This window comes from Pseudoliparis swirei, chromosome 15 (genome assembly GCF_029220125.1).
Source record: "Pseudoliparis swirei isolate HS2019 ecotype Mariana Trench chromosome 15, NWPU_hadal_v1, whole genome shotgun sequence".
Classification (NCBI taxonomy): domain Eukaryota; kingdom Metazoa; phylum Chordata; class Actinopteri; order Perciformes; family Liparidae; genus Pseudoliparis; species Pseudoliparis swirei.
The window spans coordinates 6,169,260-6,195,350 of record NC_079402.1 but is presented as its reverse complement, the minus strand read 5'-3'; the positions used below and the strand labels follow the sequence as shown (position 1 = coordinate 6,195,350).

Genomic DNA, 26,091 nt, shown 5'->3' with positions numbered 1-26,091 from the left:
TGTTTTTTATTGTAAATAGTGTGTACTTGTTGCCCTTGCACATTCCTGCTGAGCATTACCACTTTCATTTCACTGCACACCCTGTGTGTGTATGTGACAAATAAAACATCTTGAATCTTGAATCTTGAATCTTGAATCAAAGCCATTATTCCCAGGCTTCTTCCATGTGGACTTCCCCAGGAGTTTCTACAAAAGGGCATTACTGCCGCCCTGCAATCACCAGGGCGTGAGGAAACTGCCATCCTGTACGATCTGGCTATGTGTGCCATACCCATTTAGGGCCACACAGTGCATTACTTGCACTCTCTCACGCCGCCCGGTTGGGCCTTCGTGAACATAAAGAGTTTTCTGAGCCATTCTCGGAGCATAACCTTTATTGGGGTAGCTCTAGATGCAGCCACTAAGCGGGCCTGGCCGTCACTCAGACAGGTGGACAGCATCCTCTGCAGCCTTCCCCTCTCTGAGGGGGCAGATGGCTGTCTTTTATCCTCTTCTTGCCTATCGGGTAAATTGACAGCTGCATCAGCTGTCTTACACTCTTTCTCACGCTGCCCGGTTGGGCCTTCGTGAACATAAAGAGTTTTCTGAGCCATTCTCGGAGCATAACCTTCGTTGGTATAGCTCTAGATACAGCCACTAAGTGGGCCTGCCCGTCACTCAAGCAGGTAGGTACTCTCTGAGGGGGCAGGCAGTGGTCTATTATCCCTTTTTCCTTGCCTATGGGGCAAATGCTTGGCTGCTGTCGCGGTGCCCTTCGCATGGAGGGCCTAACAGCCTCGCCTGGGGCCACAGGCACAAGATGGGGTCACAGTGGTGCCCTCGGCTCTATCCCGTGAGGGTGAGAGCATACCCGTCAGAGGGTATCCCCAGGAAGGGTCCGCCCACCGAGGTCGCCACAGCAGACTCCCGCCTCTCGAAGTGGGCGCAGTCTGGCGGTACAGGACTTCCAGAGGACAGTCTATTCGCGACACTTGGGTCTGGAGCCACAGGCCATGCACCTAGCGCTCAAACAGTTCCTGCCATACTTGGGAGGAATATGTACTTGTTGGGCGAGACATCGCCTCCACCACGGGTTGGCTTGAACCTCCAGGGGCCCCTAGGGCGGCAGAGCTGCTACGAAGCTCCCGTGCCCTTCTGATTTTTCTTACTCGTAACCCTTCACCTGACCAATTGTCGGGTGAGGTAGCGACCAGGAGAACGGAACCAGGGCGTTCCCCACATTTCCGCTGTTCTTGCCAACTACTCGGGGTCTTCAACAGGGCCACCGAATTTTGCTGGTGGCCCCAAGGCGTCAGCCAGGACTTGATTCCCTGGCTGCACAGACTTCGCTGTGACGCCACGGTGCCTCGCTGACATGCGGGACCCCTAGTACAGCTAAATGGTGGGACCTGACAACCCGGCCGGGCCCAACAAAGGGCTTGGCCGCAGGAGAGCAGAAGCAGCTGAACAGAATCAGTCCAGAGGACTATTCTAAATGCCGGAGTGCCATCCGTCTACAAGACGTGCAGACGAAGCCGCTTCCGACCAGCGGACGGAGGGACCCAGTACGGTGCCTCGTGCCTCACGGTACTCACGCCTCCGTCACCCCTTCTAGTTAAGGGCATGTCTGCCTCTATCCTGAGGGCTACATAGCTGCCATTTCAGGGCAGCATGCTAAAGCCGACAATGATGCGGAACAGCCACAAGCTGGTGTCCCTCTTCATAAGGAGGGCCTCAGTGACTATCCCTGAGCCCCGAGGGCTCCTCCAGGGACTTGCCCGGGTACTGGACACCTATGCTCGCCTCCTTGGCAGAGGCAGAGCTGTGGTTGCTGTCGGCAAAGACCTTTCATCCTTGCCATAACTGCGGCAGAGCAAGTAGGCAAGCTACACGCCTGTCGGTCAATGAGCCTTGTCTGAGGGGAACTCAGAGGCTCGGGTGTCACACTGCGGCCTAAAGCAGTGGCTTCCCCAAAGGTGCTGGCGCTCGGTCTCAACCAGCCTGTCCAGCCTGCACAGCTTGACCACCATAACTAGTCAGTTAGGGTGGATCTAAGAAGGCTAGGCCACTGCAGAACAGTGCCTGTTCCACTAGATAGTGGAGGCCATTGCCTGTGCATAGGTGGTGAACGTCCGTGCTCTGCCATCCAGAGCAGGGTGTTGTTCTACCAGCGTTCCACATCACGGGCGACCAAGAGGTATGCCCAGGAATATAGGTGCATATGTATGCAACAGCCTCAGGGGCATCGTTGCACATTCACCAGAGACTACAGAGTGAACGGAACACCCTCCATGCATTGCAGGTGGTCCAGATCCTCTGCTTGAGTCATATGAGGTAGTTTCCTTGGGATTCCTCGTGACTCTGTTGGTATAAGTCATCCAGTGCTAAGCACCGCCTCTGGCGGTCAGGAAGGATGAAATAGAACGCAAGTTACGTATGTAACTATGGTTCTATGAATCCTGGATGACCGCCAGAGTTCTTAGTCACCGGAATCTCGTGAGTTCGCGAGAAGATTCCGTAGAACTGATCTCGGGATGACACCGGAACTTATACCCGGTGGGCGGGTCATCCGAGGTCACGGGTGACTTTGTTGTTATTAATACTCGACCTGCTATGCGCAAGACGGAAGATATCCAGTGCTAAGCACCGCCTCTGGCGGTCATCCAGGATTCATAGAACCATAGTTACATACGTAACTTGCGATATATACATATATACACATATATGTATATATATAAATATTTCTAAATATATGTATAGTTACATGAATTTTAGATATATATATATATATACATACACATATATATATATATACATATACATACACACACATATATATATATACATACATAAAAAAATTACACATGAAGTGATAATGTAGCCTTCAGTTAAAAACAATAAGCTCAAAATAACTGCGTTGCACTGTACGTGAAACTCTCCCACGATTTCTTCTGATTAGGTCTTAAAGGGACAGTACGCCTACATTACAACATTTAGCTTTCATTTGTCTACATTTTTTAAATGTGGGTCCGAGATTGCTGCTACAACTTGGACCCGGTGGCCCGTTTGTGAGCCAGTGAGCTCCTTCCATGAGCTGCTTCTCATCGTTTCTCATCAAGAAGAGGCACTACCTTGCTCGTTGTTGGTTTTGGTTATCGAGTGACACAAGAGTTTAAGCTCAGTCTGTACATGATTTAAAACTAGAATGACCGGTTACGCCCCAGTGCAAAAGTCTAACCTCTTGTTTTGTTTTTTTAAAATGTTAAATGCTGCTATTGGCTTATTCAATTCAATTCAATTCAGTTTATTTATATAGCCCAATTTCACAAATTACAAATTTGTCTCGGAGTGCTTTACAATCTGTACACATAGAAATCCCTGCCCCAAAACCTCGCATCGGACCAGGAAAAACTCCCAAATAACCCTTCAGGGGGACAAAAAGGGAAGAAACCTTCAGGAGAGCAACAGAGGAGGATCCCTCTCCAGGATGGACAGGTGCAATAGATGTAATGTGTACAGAAGGACAGATTTAGAGTTAAAATACATTCAATGAATATGACAGAGTGTATGAATAGTTCATAGTAGGCATATTCCACGATGGAGACCTCCACGATCCATCAGGCAGATGGCGGTAGAGAGGAGGAGTGGGCGGAGTCTCAACAGTGGGCGGAGTCTCAACAGGATAGTGGCGTAGTCAGGAGCAGGAATTCCACGACCCAGACCTCGATGATCCATCAGGCAGATAGGATCTATGCCGTCTCATAGGGTCCGATGACCCCATGAGACGTGAAGTCACAAGGACTCCGGGGAGAAAGCAGAGTTAGTAACGTGTGATTGAGAGATGAAAATTAATCCCTAAGGAGAGAAAAGAGGAGATAGGTGCTCAGTGCATCCTAAACGTCGCCCAGCAGCCTATAAGCCTATAGCAGCATATCAAGGGGCTGGACCAGGTGAACCTGATTCAGCCCTTACTATAAGCTCTGTCAAAGAAGAAAGTCTTAAGTCGACTCTTAAACGAGGTGACTGTGTCTGACTCCCGGACTGAAGGTGGAAGCTGGTTCCATAAAAGAGGAGCTTGATAACTAAAGGCTCTGGCTCCCATTCTACTTTTTAAGACTCTAGGAACTACAAGTAGTCCCGCATTTAGTGAGCGTAGCTCTCTAGTGGGGCAATATGGTACGACAAGCTCCTTAAGATATGATGGAGCATCACCAATCAAGGCTTTGTACGTTAAGAGAAGAATTTTAAAAGTGATTCTTGATTTTACTGGGAGCCAGTGCAGAGCAGCTAGTGCAGGAGTGATGTGATCTCTTTTCTTAGTTTTAGTGAGAATACGAGCTGCAGCATTCTGGATCAACTGGAGGGACCTAAGAGATTTATTAGAGCAGCCTGATAATAAGGAGTTGCAGTAAACCAGTCTCGAAGTAACGAACGCGTGAACCAATTTTTCTGCATCTTTTTGAGACAAAATGTGCCTGATTTTTGAAATATTACGTAGATGAAAGAATGCAGTCCTTGAGATTTGCTTTACGTGGGAGTTAAAGGACAAGTCCCGATCAAAGATAACGCCAAGATTCTTTACAGTGGTGTTGGATGCCAGGGCAATGCCGTCTACAGAAACCACATCACCAGATAACTGATCTCTGAGGTGCTCAGGGCCGAGTAAAATTACTTCGGTTTTGTCTGAGTTTAACATCAAGAATTTGCAGGTCATCCATGTCTTTAAGACATGCTTGAATTTTACTTAGTTGGTTGGTTTCCTCTGGTTTTATCGATAGATATAGTTAAGTATCATCTGCATAGCAATGAAAGTTTATGGAGTGTTTCCTGATAATATTGCCCAAAGGCAGCATGTATGAGGTAAATAAAATTGGTCCAAGCACAGAACCTTGTGGAACTCCGTGATTAACGTTGGTGGTTATCGAGGCATCATCGTTTACAAATACAAACTGAGATCGATCTGATAAATAGGATTTAAACCAACTTAGTGCCGTGCCTGAAATGCCAATCGACTGCTCCAGTCTCTGTAACAGGATGTCATGGTCAATGGTGTCGAATGCAGCACTAAGGTCTAACAAGACCAGTACAGAGATGAGTCCTTTATCTGCTGCCATTAAGAGGTCATTTGTAATTTTCACCAGTGCTGTCTCGGTGCTGTGGTGTTTTCTAAATCCTGACTGAAACTCCTCAAATAAACAATTATGATGTAGAAAGTCACACAACTGATTTGCGACCACTTTCTCAAGGATCTTTGAGAAGAAGGGGAGGTTAGAGATCGGTCTGTAGTTAGCCAACACCTCTGGATCCAGAGTGGGCTTCTTCAGGAGAGGTTTAATAACAGCCACTTTGAAGGAGTGTGGTACGTGGCCTGTTAGCAGAGACACATTGATAATATCTAATAGAGAGCCGCCAATTAAAGGCAAAACGTCTTTAAGCAGCCTCGTCGGGATGGGGTCCAAGAGACAGGTAGACGTGTTCGAAGTAGAAACCGTTGAAGATAATTGGTCACGGTTGATGGGAGAAAAGCCCTCCAAATATACACCAGGGCATACAGCGGTTTCCAAGGCCATTCCACTTGAGGACAGATTGGCACTGGTTAAGGGCAAGAGATTATTAATCTTGTCCCTAATAGTTAAAATCTTTTCATTAAAGAAGTTCATGAAGTCATTACCACTGAGGTCTATAGGAATACTCGGCTCCACAGAGCTGTGACTCTCTGTCAGCCTAGCTACAGTGCTGAAGAGAAACCTGGGGTTGTTCTTATTTTTCTATTACTGATGAGTAATAGGCTGCTCTGGCATTACGGAGGGCCTTCTTATAAGTTTTAAGACTATCTCGCCAAACTAAGCGGGATTCTTCGAGATTAGTTGAACGCCATATGCGTTCAAGCTTCGTGACGCTTGCTTCAGTTTGCGGGTCTGAGGGCTATACCAGGGAGGAAACCTCCTCTTCCTCACTGTCTTCTTCTTCAGAGGGCTATCGAGTCCAGTGTCATTCTCAGTGAGCCTGTGGCACTGTCAACAAGATGATCAATCTGGGACGGACTAAAGTTAGACCAGGAGTCCTCTGTTATATTGAGACGTGGTATCGAATCAAATACAGAAGGAATCGCTTCTTTAAATTTAGCTACAGCACTGTCAGTTAGACATCTGGTGTAGAAACTTTTGACTAACGGAGTACACTCCGGTAGTATAAATTCAAAAGTTATGAGGTTGTGGTCTGACAGAAGAGGATTCTGTGGGAAGACGTTCAAATGCTCAATGTCAATGCCATAAGTAAGAACAAGATCAAGCGTGTGGCCAAAGCTGTGAGTGGGTTTCTGTACTCTCTGACAGAAGCCAATCGAGTCCAACAATGAGATGAATGCAGCACTAAGGCAATCATTATCAACATCCACATGAATATTAAAATCTCCTACAATAATAACTTTATCAGTTTTCAGAACCAAACTTGATATAAATTCTGAAAATTCAGATATAAACTCTGAATATGGACCTGGTGGCCGGTACAGAATCCCAAATAGAATTGGCTGTAGTGTTTTCCAGGTTGGATGTGAAAGACAAAGAACAAGGCTTTCAAATGAGTTGTAGTGTAATTTAGGTTTAGGATTTATCAATAGGCTTGAGTCAAAGATGGCTGCTACTCCACCTCCTCGACCGGTGCCTCGAGGAATGTGAGTATTAATATGACTTGGAGGAGTCGATTCATTTAGGCAGACATATTCTTCATGGCTCAGCCAGGTTTCAGTTAGACAACATAAATCAATGTGATTATCTGATATTAAATCATTTAGTAACACAGCTTTAGATGACAGATATCTAATATTTAGGAGACCACATTTAATAGTCCTGTTTTGTTGCACTGCTGAAATAATGGTGTTAACTTGTATAAGGTTATTGTGTACGACTCCTCTTCTGCTTTCTTTTGATAGAATTAATTTTAGTTTAAGTGGCCGTGGGACAGACACAGTCTCTATGGAGCTCTGGGAGGGACTGGGTGAGAGGGGGCGGAGGCTCCGGGGGAGGATGTGCTATGGGGGACACTGGGTGACAGGGATGACAGGGGCGTGGGGCTACTCTGTTTCTGCTTTCTGACATGAACCCTGCGTTGTCACAGATATGGCTGTCCGTTGATCAACGTGGTTATGTTTGCAGAAACGAGACGCGCTCCGTCCAACGTGGGATGGATGCCGTCTCTCCTCATCAGATCAGGCTTTCCCCAGAAAGTCTTCCAGTTGTCTATGTAGCCCACATTATTCGCTGGGCACCACCTCGACAGCCAACGGTTGAAAGACGACATTCGGCTATACAATTCATCTGTCTGCAAATTTGGGAGAGGGCCAGAGAAAACGACGGTGTCCGACAATGTCTTGGCATAAGCACACACGGATTCCACATTAATTTTAATGACTTCCGACCGGCGTGTATTACAATCTGACTGTATCTCCGCTTGTCCTTAGCCAGCAGTTTCAAACAAGACTCCACGTCGCCCGCTCTGGCCCCCGGGAGGCACACGACTGTGGTCCGCGGCTTCGCTCTTTTCACGTTCCAGACTTATAGCTGCTGGGGGACGTTTAAGGATACACTGAGCTCCTATATCCTCTTCTCTCTCTCCTTATGGATGAATTTTCTTCTCTCTATTACACATTACTAACTCTACTTCCTCCCCTGAGTCCTTGTGACTTCACGTCTCATAGGGTCCATAAGATGTATGTGCTTCTGTGCAATGGTGTTTTTTGTTTCTCCTGCTCCCACACTGTACCCCTCTAGGGGCATAGTCGGGGGGTGGCTTTTTCTCGCCTCTCTTCCCTCATGTTATGCTGTCATCTTTCATCCACCCTTTCCTAGATGGCGCGCCGGTGTCTTGGTGATTCTTGCACCTTCCGCCAAAAAAAGTTCCTCGTTTGTTTGTGTTTTTTTAATATGAACATTCTTTGGCAATAAACCTGTTTCTGATTCTGATTCTGATTCTGATGCCTCCTGCCTGGTGGGCCGGCCTCCAGCCATGGCCCCGCTGATGCGCCCCTCCTCTGTTTCATGGAGGTCTGGATTGTGGTCCGTGTCTACTACTAATTATTCATACACTGTCATACTCATTGAATGTGTTGTTACTCTGTAATGCTTCATTCTGTACACATGACATCTATTACTTCTGTTCATCCTGGAGAGGGATCCTCCTCTGTTGCTCTCCTGAAGGTTTCTTCCCTTTTTCCCAGTGAAAGTTTTTTTTCCATTTCTTGGGATTTTTTCCTGATCCGATGTGAGGTCAAAGGTCAGGGATGTCATATGTGTAGAGATTGTAAAGTCCCCTGAGGCAAAATCTGAATATTGGGCCATATCATTTCATATATATTTGTTTCCCCAGTGCCTGTACTCTGTGCAATGACAATAAAGTTGAATCTGAATCTGATTCAACCCCCCCCCCCCTCTCTCTTTCTGTTGAACTTGATTATTGAGTCCAGGTGGACGTGCCAACGCGTTACCACGCTCAAGGGAATAAAGCGAGGGAACGGACACCTTGAAAACACAATGCTTCCGGATGTGTGGTATGCTTATATGGATGGCTGCAGCAAGTTGTGAGGACCCGACAAGAAATCTCAAGCCGGTTTGATGAATGAGTCGTAATAAAAACAATAATGGAATAGATTGACCTCTCGCTCCCTTTACACATTGGAAGAGAACCCTTGCCCTCTGCCTGCCCCCCGAGGCCCGCTGACGATTGGCTTGGAACTGGATTAGAATCGCTCACTGCAACTTTAAGTGGGAAATAACTCAAACTTGTAAAAAAAGACGATCCAAACAAACAATCTGCAGTCCGTGTCACATTTGTACTGGGAAGAAACAGACAGGTCAGATACTTCTCAAATACTTTATACAAAACACGTTGAAGAGAATGTTCACATGGTGACGACAACATTTCAAAAGTACTGACGATACACAGAAAACACGGCGACTACGACCGATAAACCGTCCTCGGTAACTATTGCAGGGACTTGGCGGTAATCCGAGGGTTAACACATTTAGAAAACAGAGAAATAAAGAATACAAGAAAAAGTGAACATCTGTAGCTTGGTATGTGTGTGTGTGTGTGTGTGTGTGTGTGTGTGTGTGTCTATGAGACGTCTGTATGCACAACGGGGTCACTTCCTGTAACAAAGGGAAGAGGTGACTAGTCGAGGGCTCTCATGTTTCAGCGATATCCATCCTTCGTTAAGAGTAACACTTAAATAGTCTTCCCTCAGTCGGGAGCACGTTGGCCGGCGATGCGTCTCTCTGTGTCGTCATGACGACGGAGGATCCACAGGAAGCGTCCACCAATCAGAACGCAGAGTATACGAAGAAAACCCCCGGGACATGTGGTTACGACGTTCCACAACATCATCGCAGATAAGAAGTAGAAAGAAATGATAAGGACCATCACTTGGAAAACTTATTTGACATCATTATGGGCAAAACAACAAAACAACATAACAATAACAACAACTGGCCGGGTCCACATTGCAGAGAGCCGAGAGGAAATGCAAGGAAATAAAAACAATATTAAAAAAAAGAGAAACATCATTAGTCCCCCCCCCCCCCCCCCCACACACACTTATGTAAGGCCACTCATCGGCCGAGCAGAAATGTAAACCGCAAGTCATTCTACACTCGCGTTCAAATGTTCAGATTGACTTTCTTTTTGTTGGTTTTTGTTGGGGTTTTTTTGGAAGAAAAAGTTGTTACCTGAAAAGTGGAACATAATATTTTCTGAACTATAAATAAAACACAGCTCTCGCCATCGCCGGTCGAGGACGCGAGTCGCCACCGACCTGCGCCAGCGTGCAGCTCGGCTCACACCGGACACCCGGCGGCTAACGTTAACTTTGTTAAACGTTAAAGTCTTCGGAAAAAAAAAAAAGCACGGACAAAAAATAAATATGTATAAAAATAAAAAAATTAAAAAACGGCTGCACGCCGTCATGGTTACAGCGGAGCTGCTAACGGAGCTTATATTTTGGACTTATATATATATATATAAATATATCTATAAAGGGGAGCTTCACATGGCAAGGCACACAATTAACTGAACCACCGTAACTAAGGGGCACGTTTAAGGGGTCAAAGGTCGAAGTCCCTCCTCCTGAGACGTAACTCGTGAAAGCGGCACGATATCTCATCAGCTCATGATCAATAATTGGCAGGCTGTCAAAAAGACCGGCCATTGTTCATCAGACTGAAGACCCTTTTCTTTCTATGAGATGAAGATTTTAGAAGAGGCCGAGCACTTTTTCTTTACTTCACACATTCACAGTTTCAGAGTGTAAGGCATAATTATTAAAAAAAACAACAACACACAGGCAGGGTGTGGGTGGGTCAGGTGAGGAGGTGAGGGGGGGGGGGGGGGGTTATTGCACAACAACACTTGTGAGGCGTGAAAACTTAGTTTGGCCTTGCGCCGCTCCAGCGGATGAGGGAGGAGGGGGGCGGGGGGAGGTTGAATGACGAGAGTAAGAGTGTGACGCTCGAGTGAGCAGGTGCGTGTGTGTGTGTGTGTGTGTGTGGCAGCACGGTTAATACATTGAATGTGTTGGGGAACATGGAGTGTTTGTCCATAAGTCCCTCTCTCCGGGCATGAAGGTGACAAGTTTGTTTCGGCGGCCGACAAAACAGTCAGTCAGCAGCTAAGACACACGACAAGTCTGAGAAAAGAGTCTCTGATCGTGGAACAGGAGGCCTCCCCTCCCGTCCCCTCCCCTCCCCTCGTCTTTCCCCTTCCAGCTGCCCCTCATCTGCCCTCCTCGGTCGAGCGCGCCTCCGACTTCAGCCTCACGAACTCCTTGGCCACGTCGTCGTTGGAGCGCTGCGAGAGGATGCGCATGGCCGTGAGGCCCGTGTCGTCCATGTGGATGCGCTGGCCCAGCGGGCACCAGCACGCGCAGTTGCCCTTCCCCCCGATGTCCCGCAGCTGCATCACGGCCACGCCCACCACTCGGTCCGCGCGGCCGAAGCAGTAGTCCTTCATGCAGACCTGCAGCTCGTAGCACTCAAAGCCGTCCTGGTTACCCAGGGCGCTGTGGAAGAGAGAGAGAGGGGGAGAGAGAGAGAGAGAGAGAGAACTTACTGTGGAGGCTCTGGATCTATGGTCCAAACCACGGCCCGCAGTTATCTTTTCACAATAAACATCCCAGTGTAAACACGAAATGTATCTATTCAATTTTGAACATTAGCATCAAATATGTTTGGACTGCCCAACATGTGGCTCTTTCTGCTAGTTTTAAATCTATGTATTTGCAAATGTACACAAGTAATTCGATTTTTAAGTGGGCACTGCATTATAGATTTATTCAAAATAGTTTTATTCCAATTTAGGAGAGGCAGATACAATTGTTCAGACACCAATATACACATTTAATGTTTGTAATGTAAAATGTAAAAAACAGTTTTGATAGAATTTTTTTTGTTTCATGGCACGACAACAACAACACATTGTTTGGCCCGGGACTCCTTATATTTTCGTGAATCCATCAGTCAAAAATAAATTGGTTAAAAAAGTGTCATTCGCAATTCTATTACTATTATAATTCTTGTGGACAAACAAAAGCACTCACAAGTGGAAGGTCTCGTTGTACTTGGGAGACCAGCTGTTGTTCTTGGACTTGGTCTGGAATTTGCGTTTCTTGTCGCTGAGGTGAGGCCCGATCATGGTGACCTCCACGAAGGGCCGGAACATGCCCGAGGTCTGCCACTTCAAATCGCAGGCTGCCACCACTAGAGATGTGCACAAGGACCAGGACCCGATCAGAAAGTGAAGACGTGGCCAAAAAAACAGACACGAAACAAACACGCGTCGCATCGTGTGCGGAGCGGTCCAACAGACCTTTGATGGTCACCTTCCGCTCGCCGCTCCCGGGGTGAGTGTGCAGCTCGATCTGGACGGACACCTCGCCGATCGGCTTGTCCACGCCCGAACCTGGTTCAAAACGCACAATCAATGAGCTTCTGTTTGGCGGCGAAATACACTGTGATTGATGATGAGGCGGGGGGGGGGGGGTGCCCGTACGAGAAGGGGAATGCAGTAGGAACGGGGTTAGGGGTTTGGGATTGACCTCACCCACGTCGGTGGCAGGGAGTGAAAGGGGGGGGGGGGCGGCGGATGATTCCCATTGAAACCTACCCTTGCTGGGCTGTACTTTCTCACTGGGGGTTAACCGTATGCCTTTCCCATTGTGCACTGGCACAGAGGCAGCACGGGAGACAGAGAGAAGACGTCAATGACACAGAAGATAACGTCCACAAGGGGGCGAACCAAAACCAAAAAGAGGTGTGGGGGGGGGGGGGCAGTGAGCAGTCAGCCTGTGTTTATCATGTGATACCCTCTGCTGGTCTACCATGGGAAATGAATTTCTACACCTCTAACCATTCTTTTCTTTTCTTTTCCCTCGATGTGCCATCGGGAAGCAGTGTGCACTACCTTGTGCGTGCTGGGTGGTCACAAAGGTCTTGATGAGCGTGTCCGTGGTCTGGGTGTAGAGGGACAGGGCGTGGCGGAGCGAGGACAGCTCGGGGCTCTTCTCCAGGAACGCCTTCTTCAGCCCGTTGCCTCCCGCGTGGAAGTATTGCTGCAGAGGAAGCAGAGGGGTGGGTTGGCCGTTTGAACATCTGGAGGTTTGCTTTATTTTAGGTCAAAATGGAACGTTTAATGCATATTTTTTTCTTTAATAAAACAGCAAAAGGCGATTAGCTGTGTCAAGTTATTGTATGTTGCAGCCAGAGCTTCTCTGTGTTTGTTGAGCCGGGCTGCATGTGAGTGCATGTGAGTGCATGTGAGTGCATGTGAGTGCATGTGAGTGCATGTGAGTGCATGCGAGCGAACCCTCCCTCCCCAGGGGGGGAACCACTGTTGGCACTTTGGCCGTAGTTTGCACTGTTAGCGCCGTTAGCTTTTACAGAGACTACAGCAATGCTCCCGATCTTGGATTTAGCATATTTTTATTTATTCAATTAATCAGAGTGAGTCCCATCACGGCAGCAGAAACTCTCGAGATGAGGTCAGAATTGCAAAATTACGCTTACAAATTCTCCAAACCTCTCACTGCGTTTCCCGGTGGTCCATTTGAAACTCCAGATGCAAAAAAACTGAAGTTTGGGTTAATAATTAATTAATTAATTTGAGCATCTTTAACCTCCACACACGTCTTTACCCCCGGCCGGTTCTGGCCTTCAGCCGCCCGATGACCGCTCAGGGTACCCGATTATTGGATGAATATTGATGAGGCTAATTTGACCCGTCTGCCGTAGGAAACCAAAGACCCCGCGGTACAAACTGACCTTGATAGTGTCCAGTGCCACGTCCATGACAGCACATTGCCTGGGAGACAGGCTCTTGGCCTCCCCTGCCATGTGATCCTGCACGTCCCCACGAGGAGCAAAGAGACACAACCACCGATGAGTGATCGGCGTATCGCACTGGGGTGAGGTCAACGCGGTGTCTGGCGTACGAAGACATTAGGATACCTTGAGTTTGGAGAGCTGGCCCAATTCTTTGGCGGCCGAGAGAATCTGTGCTCCCTGGGGATAAAACAAAAGAGAATATATAAATAGGAAATGAAGTTGTTTCTTTTTTCCTGCTCCTAAAAAACGAATTAGTGCCAAACGACGATGAACTTACGAAGGTATCGTTGCCCTGTGGCAGGACGATGGTCTTCTCCAGGCTGCTCATTATGATCCTCCACAGCTCCTTGAGCACGCGCTTCAACACGGTCTTCTCGCACGCCGTGGCGAACAGTGTGAGCCTGAGGGGTAACACACACACACACACACACACACACACACACACGTCGATGGGACACGTGGACCGGAAGTGCGTTAACCCTGACTTGGTGCTAGAATTGTAGAAAGTTATTTTTAAACTTGTAATTTATGATTTTCTAGAAGTAAACGAAGATGAAGAAAACGAAGACAAAGACGAAGACGAAGAAATTAACGAATAGATAGAAATATCGACCCACTCACTTTCCATCCAGGAAGTCCATGAGCGGCCGCAGCATGTTGTCAGAGTCGGCGTCCACCTGGTTCTTGTTGTTGTCGTTGAGCGGCCCTTTCATCTGGTACAGCAGCGACGCCATCTGTCGCATGCATTCGTTGATGCGACTCTGGAAACTACAACAACAACCAAAAAGAGAGAGAGGATCGATCCAAACGAACCCGCGGGCGTGCGGTTTATTTAACTTGAAGCCAGAGCGCGGCGGGCGGGATCGGGCTACCTGTTCCCGAACGTGCTGCTGAGCTCATCCAGCACGTTGTTGAGCTTCACCTGCAGGTCGTTCAGCAAGCCGCAGGCCTCGGCGTCCATCTGCGGAGAGACAGCAGGCCATTGGTTAGAATCGACTTCAGCGCCATTTGTTGCATATAAAAGACGGAAACTGAAAAACGACAACTTGAAAATGCAGGGAAGATATTATATTCGTATTATATTCCAGCTCTCGGAGGACATCGATTCACAAAAAAAGCTTTCATGTCATATTTGCCCCCAAATTGACTTCAACGCAAGAACGAGAGCTTACACAAGGGAATTTAAGGTTTAAAAAAAAAGAAGAACTACAACAATCATCAAACCAAAGGGATGAGAGAGGCAAGCTTCTGTGGCAGAGACATAGCCATCACACACACTGAGTATTTAAAAAGAAAAAAGAAAACGATACAACACATACATCCCAGCAAACCCACCTTTTTACCAGCAGGCTCCAACTTTTACAGGGAGCACAACAAAAATAAAATAAAGTTTAATACTGCAGGAGACGTGCGTCTTACAAGCTCAACCATTGAGAGGCAACAGAAATGCTCCAAATAAGTTGTAAAAATAAAAAAAATCACATTTAACAGATCAAAACAAAGCTACGGCCATTTTTGACTTTTCAGTCCCCGAGGCCCAAAAAGGAGAAAACGAAAGTCCAAATTGCAAACCCACCTTTTTATCAGCAGTCTCCAACTTTTTAAAGGGAGCAAATAAAAAATAAACAAGTTTAATACCGCAAGAGACAAGCGTCGTACACGTCTCACAAGCACAGGGAGGGGGGAACAAGTAGGAAACCCTGAATTACCTCCAGAGGGGTGCACTGTGGCAGCCTGCAGGAGAGCGAAGCCGTACACTGAAGCCATGCTGAGGCTCATTAAGCAAAAGACCCAATGGCCTTTTGATTCATAGGCTGTCAGGATCGGGGGGTTGAGGGGGTGGGGGGGGGGCATTACTGAGGAGAGACTCAAAGCTATCTGCTGCGCAGCCCAAAGGAAAGGAAAGGCAGCTCCTAGGAATGTATTGTTTGTCATATGCTGGATGTTTTTTGTTTGGCTCTATTTGGCACGGAGTATTAATACTCATGATTCTGTGTGCCTAAACTCAACTTCCTGTCCCTGAATGCACCTTCAGTCTACGTGGGAATGTCCAGGGTGGGGAAAGGGGGAGGGGCCAACACATGACAAACTCAATGAAGTCGTTTTGCCCATTTGGAGATTCGCTTTAAGTTCCCGCTTAGATGGAACTAGGGAGGGTCGATGGCCGTCACACAGGGCGCTGCCTACCTTTTCCACGGGTTCATCCGTCTTTGCGTGGTGAGAATGTTTTGAGATTTAAGGAAGAAAAAGTTTTTAAAAAGGAATCGGTTGTAACTTTAAGCCACTTAAAATTGGAAAATGAAATGAACATTGGAAAGTACATGTTGGATTTTGTAACACCCACCTTCTCCTTGTCATTCTATAGCAAAAAAAAAACAAAAAAAACAGGGAACACAAATTAGAGAAAATTAAACAACGAAAAGTTCAGAAATAACCTTTTGTTCAGGGAAAATGAGAGACTGGTTTCGAGGGAGGAAAACGCCACTGAAAGAGGGGGGGGAGGACTGGAGGGTGAAATCACCACTGATGATGTGTTAAAAACACAGTAACCACGACAACCAAAGGGACGTCTTGTATCAGTAGGACTGAGGGTCACTGAGAGGTCACTGTGAGAGGGAACAACAGGGTACACGGGGTGGACTTGGGACCCCCGAGGATGACCGCAACAAACCTCAACCTCATTTTTCTCCACATCTTCCCCTACGTCTTCCTCCTCCTCCTCACTCTCCTCAAACTAGGCGTGGCAGCGAAAAGATAACACAACATGATTAAGCCTCTTCATAGTCAACAAACGTTGCTCTTTTTTCGAGGTGACTTCAAAGTGCCTCTTTTTCCCCAAAAATATTTACGGGCGACGCAATATATTTATGTGGAGAGACGGACATTTGAGTCGATGCAAGCATGCGTCACAAAACATGTTTGCATGTACGGGGGACTTGCCTGCCATGCTAGCATTCTATCGTTGCACTAGAAAAGAGAGGGGGAAAAAAACAAAAATAACATGACCGTCACTTCACCAAGGCCAAATAATAAAAAAGGGACATGGACGATTCAAATGCAGTTTGACGAGTAAAAAGCATCCGTTCAGCCACTACGGGATGTCACTCAAAAGCCAAGAAAACGGCCTTTCTGCAAAGAACATGACCCGTGTCGATGGACCACTGACGTCGGGGTCAGTCGGTTTGTTAATCCACCCTTTACGAGAGAGAGAGGCTGAGTCCAAGAAATGAAGATAAAAATGTAGCCATCGGAATAGAAACCCACAAAAAAGAAGTGGACCCGGGGACAGCTAGCGGCATCCGCATTCCAGTAACTGTTCCAACTTTGGACCACTGTTCAAGTATTTTTGTATTTTTCTCAATTTGTTCATTGTCCCCTGAAGTTGAGATTCGTGATGCCCCCCTCGCCAGTCTCTTTTTGGGATGTATTGTAATTATTTGATGATCATCTGACTTTCCATCCAACACCACCAACAGGACAGAATCCAATCAGCCCACTGTCCAATACTTGGCTCACATCAACGTCAGCAAAGTTACTGGACTAGAACAGACTAGATCGGACTTCTGTTAACGCTAAAGAGGGGTTGGCTAGGTGTAAGATTCTGGGTCTACTAGTCTACCAGCAGTGGATCTAATGTGCTACCACCGACGCTACCAACCAGAGCTTTCGCCTCCTCATCTTCAGCTACGACCTGCTGTCCAAGCCAGAGCAGAGGGAAATAATAAATACAGTGGTGCGCCATTAAACTGATTAAACGTCCAAAAGATGCGCTTAAATATGGACAAATATCTGCCGTCCTCAGACCATGATGGAAACCTACCTCCTCCATCTCTCCCGCCTCCTCCTCCTCTTCCAATCTATTTTGCTTTAATGGTAAAGTAAATGCACTGGTTGAAACTTTAGCTCAAGTATCAAACCGCTACAATCCTACAACCGACCAAGCACTACATACTAAATCTAAATAATAAACATGACAGCTACAATAAATAGTACAGAGCACTACATTAAAAAAAAGAAGAAACCAAAAATTCAAAAAAAGAATATCGTTAATTTTATTCCAAAAGTTTCATCCAATTGTTTCATCTAGAACCCAACTCAGGAGTTCTACCGAGAACTCTTTAAAAAAACAAAAGGATTCCTCTAAATCCCACCCAGAGATCCCTTTTATATAGCTAAAGTCCCACGAAGAACCCATTAATTTCCAACGCTTTTCCCTAGAACCCTCCAATGGGGTTCCTCAGAGAACACTTTTAAACTCCAAAGGTTTCACCTAGAACTCACCCAGGGAGGTTCTTCATAGAACAAGATTAAGTTCAAAAGGTTTCATCTAGAACCCAACTAAGGAGTTCTACCGAGAACCCTTTTAAAAAACAAAAGGATTCCTTTAAATCCCACCTAGAGATCCCTTTTATATGGCAAAGGTCCCACCAAGAACCCTTTAATATTCACAAGCTTTTATCTAGAACCCTCCAATGGGGTTCTTCAGAGAACACTTTGAACACAACTAAGGAGTTCTACCGAGAACCCTTCTATATTCAAAGGGTTTTTAACTTGAAGACACTATGAGAGGATTTCATTACTTCCTCACTAGAGTCCTGCAGATGAGTCTAATCTTTGGTCCACGTTGATCTTTGCGTATGCTTTCATTGGGAGCATCATATCAGACACCTTGAGGGCGTAGAGAGCTTTTAAACTTCCACTACGGCCTCGTCAAGAGTTAAGACTACGTCCTGATCCAGCACTACCCGGGCTCTACGAGCACTACTGTATTTGGTGTTTTTATATTTAGTTTAATTGTCATTAGTATTGTGTATTGTGTATGCATATATGTTGTATATATACATATATATTTTATTTTATATTTTGCTTTGTATGCTTCTATATCTTTCATCCCTGTTTTTATATTTTATTTTTTATTCTTGTGTGTTTGGTTTATTGGTGCTGCTACTGCTACGACAAATTTCCCCTTGGGGATTAATAAAGTATATATCTATCTATCTATCTATCTGTACATACCAGTGCTTCTTCTGTTGCAATCTGACACACAAGACACACAAATACAACTGTTGTACCATCATCCAAATCTAGAGACCCACTTTCCATGCTTGAGTAACAAATGTGTCGTTGATTCGTCAGTGTATGTTTTTTCTCCTTTTTCTCTCCTTTTGGAGCCATGCAGATTAATGATGTCATGACGCCAGAGCACATCATGCATCAACGGCGGCTGTCTTACCTGTTTGGCACCCATCGACTCAAACATCTTCTCCAGCTGGATTCTTAACTGCTGCACATTATTCAACAGGACACACGGCTGCCGGAGGACACGGGATGAGACGGACAGAGAACATACAGATGTTACATGACACACATGTGGCAGGAACGCTTCAGTATCGACAAGAGATTGCAACACCGGAAACACAAGTGTAATTTAAATAAATGATATTGATGTAATGGTGATGCTGTGGAGCCACTGGAGGTCAAGTGCAAAAGCGATCCTCAAATTGATGGTGAAGGTGTTGAAAAACTTACAATCTTCTCCTTATCAATGTAAGTAGGAAAACTCTTGGTCAGTATGGCACTGTACTGCAGGAGAACTTTGGCAATAGTCTGTAGATAAAGAAAAAGAAATGCATTCAAACAGCACGCAACTAAACTTCCTTTGAGACAATTTAAAATCTAATTATATTATTCATCACAAACCCTCTCCACAGTGGGGACTGTCCAAGAACTCCCTCCCAACTTCTATATTACAAACATCCCCAAATGTCCTGTAATGTGTTCTTTGGCATGCAGGAAAAGCAAATCCCAAAGCATAAAAGCACAAAACTGTGCAGCCCCCCCCCCTGTCCCCCAAAGGGGAGTATTATGTCCAACTCAACATTTATTTTTAATGAAGAGAAATATAAAATTCACTTTCTAAAAAAAAAAAGAAGCCAAAAGACGTTGTTTTGTATTTCACCTCATATCTGAGTGCAAAGATGGCGCGGCTGTGTCCAGTCGCCGTCGCGGCAGCTCCGCGGAGATTGTGCGCTCTTTTAGTTTTTGTGTTTATTTTTAATATTTTCTTTGCCACAAACACATCGGCACTAACAACATACGACCGCAGCACACTTTTGGACATAAACTTTTGCGCAAAACAAGGGTTTTTGTCCACTTTTTCCATCGATCCAGCGTGGCCGGCAGAGATTGTACGGCGAACCAAAACAACAACAGTGGAGCCGCTACTACGGGAGACGAAAACATCGAGGGAAACGGAGCGGAATTCGGAACAGACTGAGAGTTCAAGCCCACCGTCCACCTTTGCCCAGCATCCTTCTTGCTAACGTCCAGTCTCTGGAAAATAAGATGGATGATTTTAGGGCAAGGATCAGATTCAACGGGACATGCGGGATTGTAACATCTTTTGTCTGACGGAAACTTGGCTGACCCGCTGGTGCGGATCGAGTCATATGCCCAACCGAGTCCTTCTCTGTTTTCCGTGCAGACAGAACGGAAGAGTCTGGTAAATCTAAGGGTGGAGGGTTTGCTTCATGACAAACAACATGTGTGTGACCCCAAGAACATTAAGACTCTTTCTCGTTCCTGCTCACGAACCTGGAACATCTGACGATCTCATGCCGTCCATTCTACCTTCCCGGGAGTTCAGCTCGGTCATCACCACAGCCGTCTACATTCCACCACAAGCGGACACCGACGTAGCACTATCGGACCTACATGATGTGTTATGTCGGCATCAGAACAAGTATCCCGGCGGCTGTGGTGGTGGCTGGGGACTTTAACAAGGCAAACCTAAAAAGTCATGCGAACTTTCACCAGCACATTACGTGTGCTACCAGAGGAAAGAACGTTGGACCACTGCTATACGCCATTCAAGAGAGGCTACAAGGCTGTCTCTCTCCCTCCGTTAGGAAATCAGACCATGCCGCCATTTTCTGCTTCGGAGTATAAACAAAGGATCGCGGGAAGCGGTAGTGACGAGCGAATGCGGTGGTCTGACCAATCAGAGGCTGAGCTACAGGACGCTCTACGTATAACTGGGACATGATCCAATCCAGTTCCAGTGGCGTCAGCGAAGTTCGGAAGTAGCAATGAGCCTCATAGCAACGCTTAACGGACACCATCGTCCACACGGTAAAGTTAGGGTCTTTCCTAACCAAAAGCCGTGGGTTGATAGATCCATCCGTGAAGCTGTGAACGCCCGTACTGCTGCCTATAACTCCGGTCTTGTATCCGGCAACATGGACGAGTACAAGGCAGCGGTCTATGGACTGAGGAGGGCGGTGAAGAAGGCCAAGAGGAGGTACCGAGACAGAGTGGAATCACAGATGGAGCAGCGCGACACCAGGCGCCTATGGCAGGGGCTACGGACTATCACAAACTACCAGAGCAGACCCGCGCAATGGTGAGTGCCGACGCATCCCTAGCGGACGACCTGAACTCATTTTATGCACGGTTTGAGGCTAGCAACAACAGCGCTAGCTCGCCGGCTAACAACAACACCGTTAAGCGTAGCCGAGGTGAGTTCTACCGCTGGGGATGAACACACACTCTCTGTGACCGAGCACAGTGTGAGGAGGGCTCTGTTGAGGGTGAACACCAGGAAAGCTGCAGGTCCAGATGGCATATCTGGGCGAGTACTGAAGACCTGTGCTAACCAGCTAGCTCCAGTGTTCACCACAATATTCAACCTCTCCTGGCTGAGTCCGTGGTCCCGCCTGCTTCAAGAGATCCACTATTGTCCCTGTGCCCAAGAATGCTTCTCCAGCATGTATGAATGACTACCGACCGTGGCCCTCACCTCGGTGGTCATGAAATGCTGAGAGGCTGATAAAGGACTACATCTGCGCCTTCCTCCCTTCCTCCATGGACCCGCTGCAGTTTGCTTATCGCCCAAACAGATCCACGGATGATGCTGTCTCCCAGGTACTGCACACCACACTCTCTCATCTGGACAGCCAGAGGGGGCTATGTGAGACTGCTGTTCATTGATTATAGTTCAGCTTTCAACACCATAGTCCCTCCAGACTGGCCGGCAAGCTGATTGAGCTGGGACTGAACACCCCTGTGTGCTTGGATCCTGGACTTCCTGACCGCCAGGCCACAGGTGGTCAGGGTGGGCAGACACACCTCCAAATCCTCACCCTGAACACAGGATCCCCAGGGTTGCGTCCTCAGCCCCCTACTGTACTCCCTGTACACACATGACTGTGTGGCCAGGTTCAGCTCAACACCATCATCAAGTTTGCGGATGACACAGTGGTGGTGGGCCTGATCTCCGACAACGACGAGAAGGCCTACCTGGAGGAAGTTGCTGATCTGTCACTCTGGTGCCAGGACAACAGCCTCATCATGAATGTCACCAAAACTAAGGAGCTGATTGTGGACTTTAGGAGGGTACAACAACAGAGGACGTACTCACCACTGGGGATTAACGGGACTACTGTGGAGAGGGTGAGCGGGTATAAATACCTGGGAGTCCACATCACCGAGGATCTGACATGGTCAACAAACACAGACACTCTGGTGAGAAAGGCAAGGCAGCGCCTCTACCACCTCAGGCAGCTGAGGAAATTTAAAGTTTCCCAGAGGATCCTTCAGTCCTTCTACTCTGGAGCTGTAGAGAGCGTCCTGACAGGAAGCATCACAGCCTGGTTTGGCAACTGCTCCGCTCAGGACAGGAAGGCTCTGCAGAGAGTAGTGCGTTCGGCTGAGCGCACTATTGGAACTACACTCCCACCCTGCAGGACTTGTACACCAGGAGGTGCAGAACCAGAGCCGGCAGGATCATGAAGGATCCTCACCACCCCAACAACAGACTGTTTCAGCTGCTGCGGTCAGGCAGGCGCCTCCGTAGTCACGCTGCAAGAACAGAGAGACTGAGACGGAGTTTCTTTCCTCAGGCCATCAGGATTGTGAACTCCGACCTCACCAGGACCCCCACATAGACCCACACAACTGCCCCTCTTAGGCACACACACACACACACACACACACTTACTGTAAATATTGTGTTGTTTTTTATTTGTAAATAGTGTGTACTTGTTGCCCTTGCACATTCCTGCTGAGCATTGCCACTTTCATTTCACTGCACACCCTGTGTGTGTATGTGACAAATAAAACATCTTGAATCTTGAATCTTGAAATCTCATACTCTTTTTAACACCAACCACAGTGACACGCTGCTTGTGATCATTGACGGTCAATTCATTATCAAGCATAGAAAAGTACACGTTTGATGAAGCTCCTGTGTGTCGTACCCAGGAGCATTGGGTGTGTGTACCTTGGAGAAGCGGCGACTGTACTGAGCCATGACGTCGGGGTCGGGACATTCCAGTTTCTTGATGATCTCAAAGCTCTGGTTGAGCTGGGTGAAGATGTCCACCACCGAGCAGGAGAACAGAGCATGCTCAGACGTCTGCTGGAACTGAACACAAACAAATACATTCAATTACACTCTTGGGAATAAAAGGTCTCAACTAGAAACGTCTATAGTTTTAAAGCATTTCATGGAACCTACAAATGGGGTCTAAAAAATAAAAATAAACTTTCAACTTTCAAGGGTTTCATCTGAAATCCCCAGAGGCATTTCTACTGAGAATTCTTTTAAATTTCCAAAGGTTTCATCTAAAATCCCTTCAGGTGGTTCTACTGAGAACCCATTTATATTCAAAAGGATATTATCTAGGAACCTAAAAGCTCGGGCTGATGTGGTGCAGCGCAACCCACAACAATCCTGGTTCACAAACACAGTTTAGCGGGGGCCGTTAGCTGGATTGTGGGCGTTTTAACATCCATGGTTTTAAACAACTCTTGAAGAGGTAACAACATACACTACCGTTCAAAAGTTTGGGGTCACTTAGAAATGTCTTTATTTTCAAAGAAAAGCACTGTTTTTTCAATAAAGATAACATTAATCGAAAATACACACTATACATTGTTAATGTGGTAAATGACTATTCTAGGTGGAAACGTCTGGTTTCTAATGAAATATCTCCATAGGTGTATAGAGGCCCATTTCCATCAACGATCACTCCAGTGTTCTAATGGTACATTGTGTTTGCTAATCGCCTTAGAAGACTAATATCTGATTAGAAAACCCTTGTGCAATTATGTTAGCAAAGCTGAAAACAGTTATGCTGGTGATATAAGCTATACAACTGGCCTTCCTTTGAGCTTGAAGTTTGAAGAACAAAATTAATACTTCAAATATTAATCATTATTTCTAACCTTGTCAATGTCTTGACTATATTTTCTATTCAATTTTCAATTCATTTGATAAATAAAAGTGAGTTTTCATGGAAGACACAAAATTGTCTGGATGACCCAAACTTTTGAACGGTAGTGTATAAAAAGGGGCAATTTTAATTTTCTTACTCCATCTTTTTTGTCTCTCTCGAGTGCTCCATGCATGAACTCCATGGATACATCTTCATTCTCCTCCAACCACTGCAGCACAAACTGTAAGAACCATCTGCAAGGGAAAATAAAGACAACACAAGTTATTTATTTCATGTATCTCTATGTTATTGATATAATATCCTGAACTATTACCTAGGTTCGGGATCAATCAATCAATTAGATAAAGAAGTTTGGGGAAAATAAATGAAACTTTTTCCCTGTGCCTACGAGAGAATGAGTCAAAAGCACTTACGATGGGTAGTCGGGAACGACGCCCTTAAAGCTCGGCAGCTCCTTGACGTATTCGTTGTTGAGCCACTTGACTTTGAAGTGCAGGTTCATGTAGTCGGTGCTCTTACACAGCCGTTGCTTCTCGTGCTCTGCACATACAAAAAGACACAAGAGCCTGGAATGAGGTTGAGCCAGAGAGTTGCATCATGGGAAAGAACGAGGATATTCGTGCCATAACTGTGGACTTTAATGTGTTTCTCCCACTTACCACTTATTGCCTACATTTATTTTCAATCTGATAAAACATTTTTTTATTTGTTTATGGCTTTCATGCAGATGCTAAATTAAATGGAGATTGAACATTTTTAATTTAGCAAAAAGAATAGATGTAAATTTAGGTATGAGGCAAATTAGCGACATTAGGCACATTAGCTATATTTGGGCATAATAGTAATTGAACACATTTTCCAGTATCAGGTATGTAGAAAGTCTGGCCCTTACAATTTGGGCGTTTACAGTGTTGGCGTCCACTTTCAACCAATGGTTTTAAAATTGAGTAGAAAGAAAGAAACAACTAGACAAAATATGAGTATCAATTTATGATTACTTTTGATTGATTGACGCACACATATATATATATATATATATATATATATATACATATATATATATACATATATATATATATATATACACATGTATATATACAAACATATTATATATATATATATACACATAAATATCTCACTGGTTGTGTCAAATGTGAAAGCATGATGGTGTGTGTGTTTGTCATTAGAACTAAAATGGGGATTTCTTTGGATAAGTAGGGACATTTTGGCCTCATTGATTTTTTTTTTAATAACTCACATGACTCTCATCCCAGTGCCTCGAACTGTAGTGTTTTTCCCAGACATGCTCACTATACAAAACAAAACTCAGACTCTCACCGTCACATCTGTCAGTTATTACAATGAGACTATCGCTCTGGACGAGCTCCAAAACAAAGATAACGGGCATCAAAAGCGAAATGAAATTTAACAACAGCTCATTTATCAACAGGACTGTATAGTGTAGAAGTGCTTTCATGTGACTTCAAAGAGATTGAACCCTTCATAGAGTGGAGAGGATGGATGTGTCGTGCTGGAATCAGTGGCCTCTGTTGTTCAGAGAGCCTTTTGATCGGACTCTTTGAGGAAGTCCAACGTTTAGGATGACTAATTCAATAAAACTGGAAGTATCAGTGGCACGATGATGACATGAACCGAAAGTCAGATTTACAATCGTACAAGGTGACCTTACACGATTGTAAATCTTCTGACATTCGGTTCATTGCTGCATTTCAATACTGCAGAATCACTGCGCAGTCCCATGGCGGGTGTCTCACTTGTGGAAATCCCCAAAGCAGTTGTTGTGCTTTCAACCACCGGCCAGTGAGCCACAGCATCTAAACGGACTTCCAGTGTTGGATTGTTGAATCTACCGACACAGCGCTTCTCCTCCTCTGTTGCTCTCCGGAAGGTTTCTTCCCTTTTTTCTATTACATGGGAGTTTTTCCTGAATCAATGTGAGGTCAAAGGTCAGGGATGTCGTAATTGTAAAGCCCTCTGAGGCAAATTTGTACATTTTGATCTCGGGCTATACGAAATAAACTGAATTGAAATTGAAATGTTCTTATACACATTCGACCGCGGCAATCAACAAGGCACATCCGGCCTCTGTGGCTTGTTTTTGCATCACGTCTCCAAACTGTGGTCCGTCTCTCTCAATACTGCTGTGCACAATAGATTCTGCACCACAAGGAATAATGGATGAATGCATATAATGATAAACAGACACAAAAAAACTAAGCAAATCCTCTTTTCCCGCCACAAACGGTCTACATGTGAAAAAGCGTTGGAACTTTATAGCCACTTGTTTGAGGAAGTGGTGCAGCACCGCTACTTCCTGCGTCCATGCTCTTTGCAGAGTAATAATCCCAATGAATAAATAGAAAAAGGAAAGTGCCTCTATGTGGGACACATTGGAGGTAGTCCTGAAGTAGAAAAGTCTTTTGATTAGCTTGATGTTAGAAGATTGATCGCTATCAATTATAGATTATAGATTATCATCTTTG

General features: G+C 45.9%; 1 protein-coding gene across 19 annotated transcripts in view; it reads right to left on the bottom strand.

Moving 5' to 3' along the window:
• Positions 1 to 8,833: 8,833 nt before the first annotated feature.
• The window catches only part of LOC130205452 (protein unc-13 homolog B-like), a 71,546-nt gene continuing 54,288 nt past the window's right edge, over positions 8,834 to 26,091 (bottom strand). For 4 of the 19 annotated variants that reach the window (XM_056432827.1, XM_056432830.1, XM_056432843.1 and 1 more), the window contains 22 exons: positions 24,001 to 24,127; positions 23,724 to 23,820; positions 22,630 to 22,773; positions 18,879 to 18,956; positions 18,583 to 18,660; positions 18,366 to 18,386; positions 17,170 to 17,214; positions 17,008 to 17,043; positions 15,694 to 15,708; positions 15,537 to 15,557; positions 14,926 to 14,946; positions 14,685 to 14,705; positions 14,222 to 14,310; positions 13,971 to 14,117; positions 13,627 to 13,750; positions 13,473 to 13,526; positions 13,287 to 13,364; positions 12,376 to 12,577; positions 12,133 to 12,189; positions 11,836 to 11,928; positions 11,567 to 11,726; positions 8,834 to 11,029 (listed from right to left, as the gene is read on the bottom strand). In XM_056432827.1, the coding sequence (XP_056288802.1) occupies positions 10,744 to 11,029; positions 11,567 to 11,726; positions 11,836 to 11,928; positions 12,133 to 12,189; positions 12,376 to 12,577; positions 13,287 to 13,364; positions 13,473 to 13,526; positions 13,627 to 13,750; positions 13,971 to 14,117; positions 14,222 to 14,310; positions 14,685 to 14,705; positions 14,926 to 14,946; positions 15,537 to 15,557; positions 15,694 to 15,708; positions 17,008 to 17,043; positions 17,170 to 17,214; positions 18,366 to 18,386; positions 18,583 to 18,660; positions 18,879 to 18,956; positions 22,630 to 22,773; positions 23,724 to 23,820; positions 24,001 to 24,127 (1,994 nt within the window). In that variant the 3' untranslated portion in view covers positions 8,834 to 10,743. Of the gene's footprint in view, positions 11,030 to 11,566; positions 11,727 to 11,835; positions 11,929 to 12,132; positions 12,190 to 12,375; positions 12,578 to 13,286; positions 13,365 to 13,472; positions 13,527 to 13,626; positions 13,751 to 13,970; positions 14,118 to 14,221; positions 14,311 to 14,684; positions 14,706 to 14,925; positions 14,947 to 15,536; positions 15,558 to 15,693; positions 15,709 to 16,020; positions 16,084 to 16,289; positions 16,317 to 17,007; positions 17,044 to 17,169; positions 17,215 to 18,365; positions 18,387 to 18,582; positions 18,661 to 18,878; positions 18,957 to 22,629; positions 22,774 to 23,723; positions 23,821 to 24,000; positions 24,128 to 26,091 lie in introns of all 19 variants that reach the window. The other 15 variants (XM_056432839.1, XM_056432849.1, XM_056432845.1 and 12 more) reach the window with 11 other exon arrangements.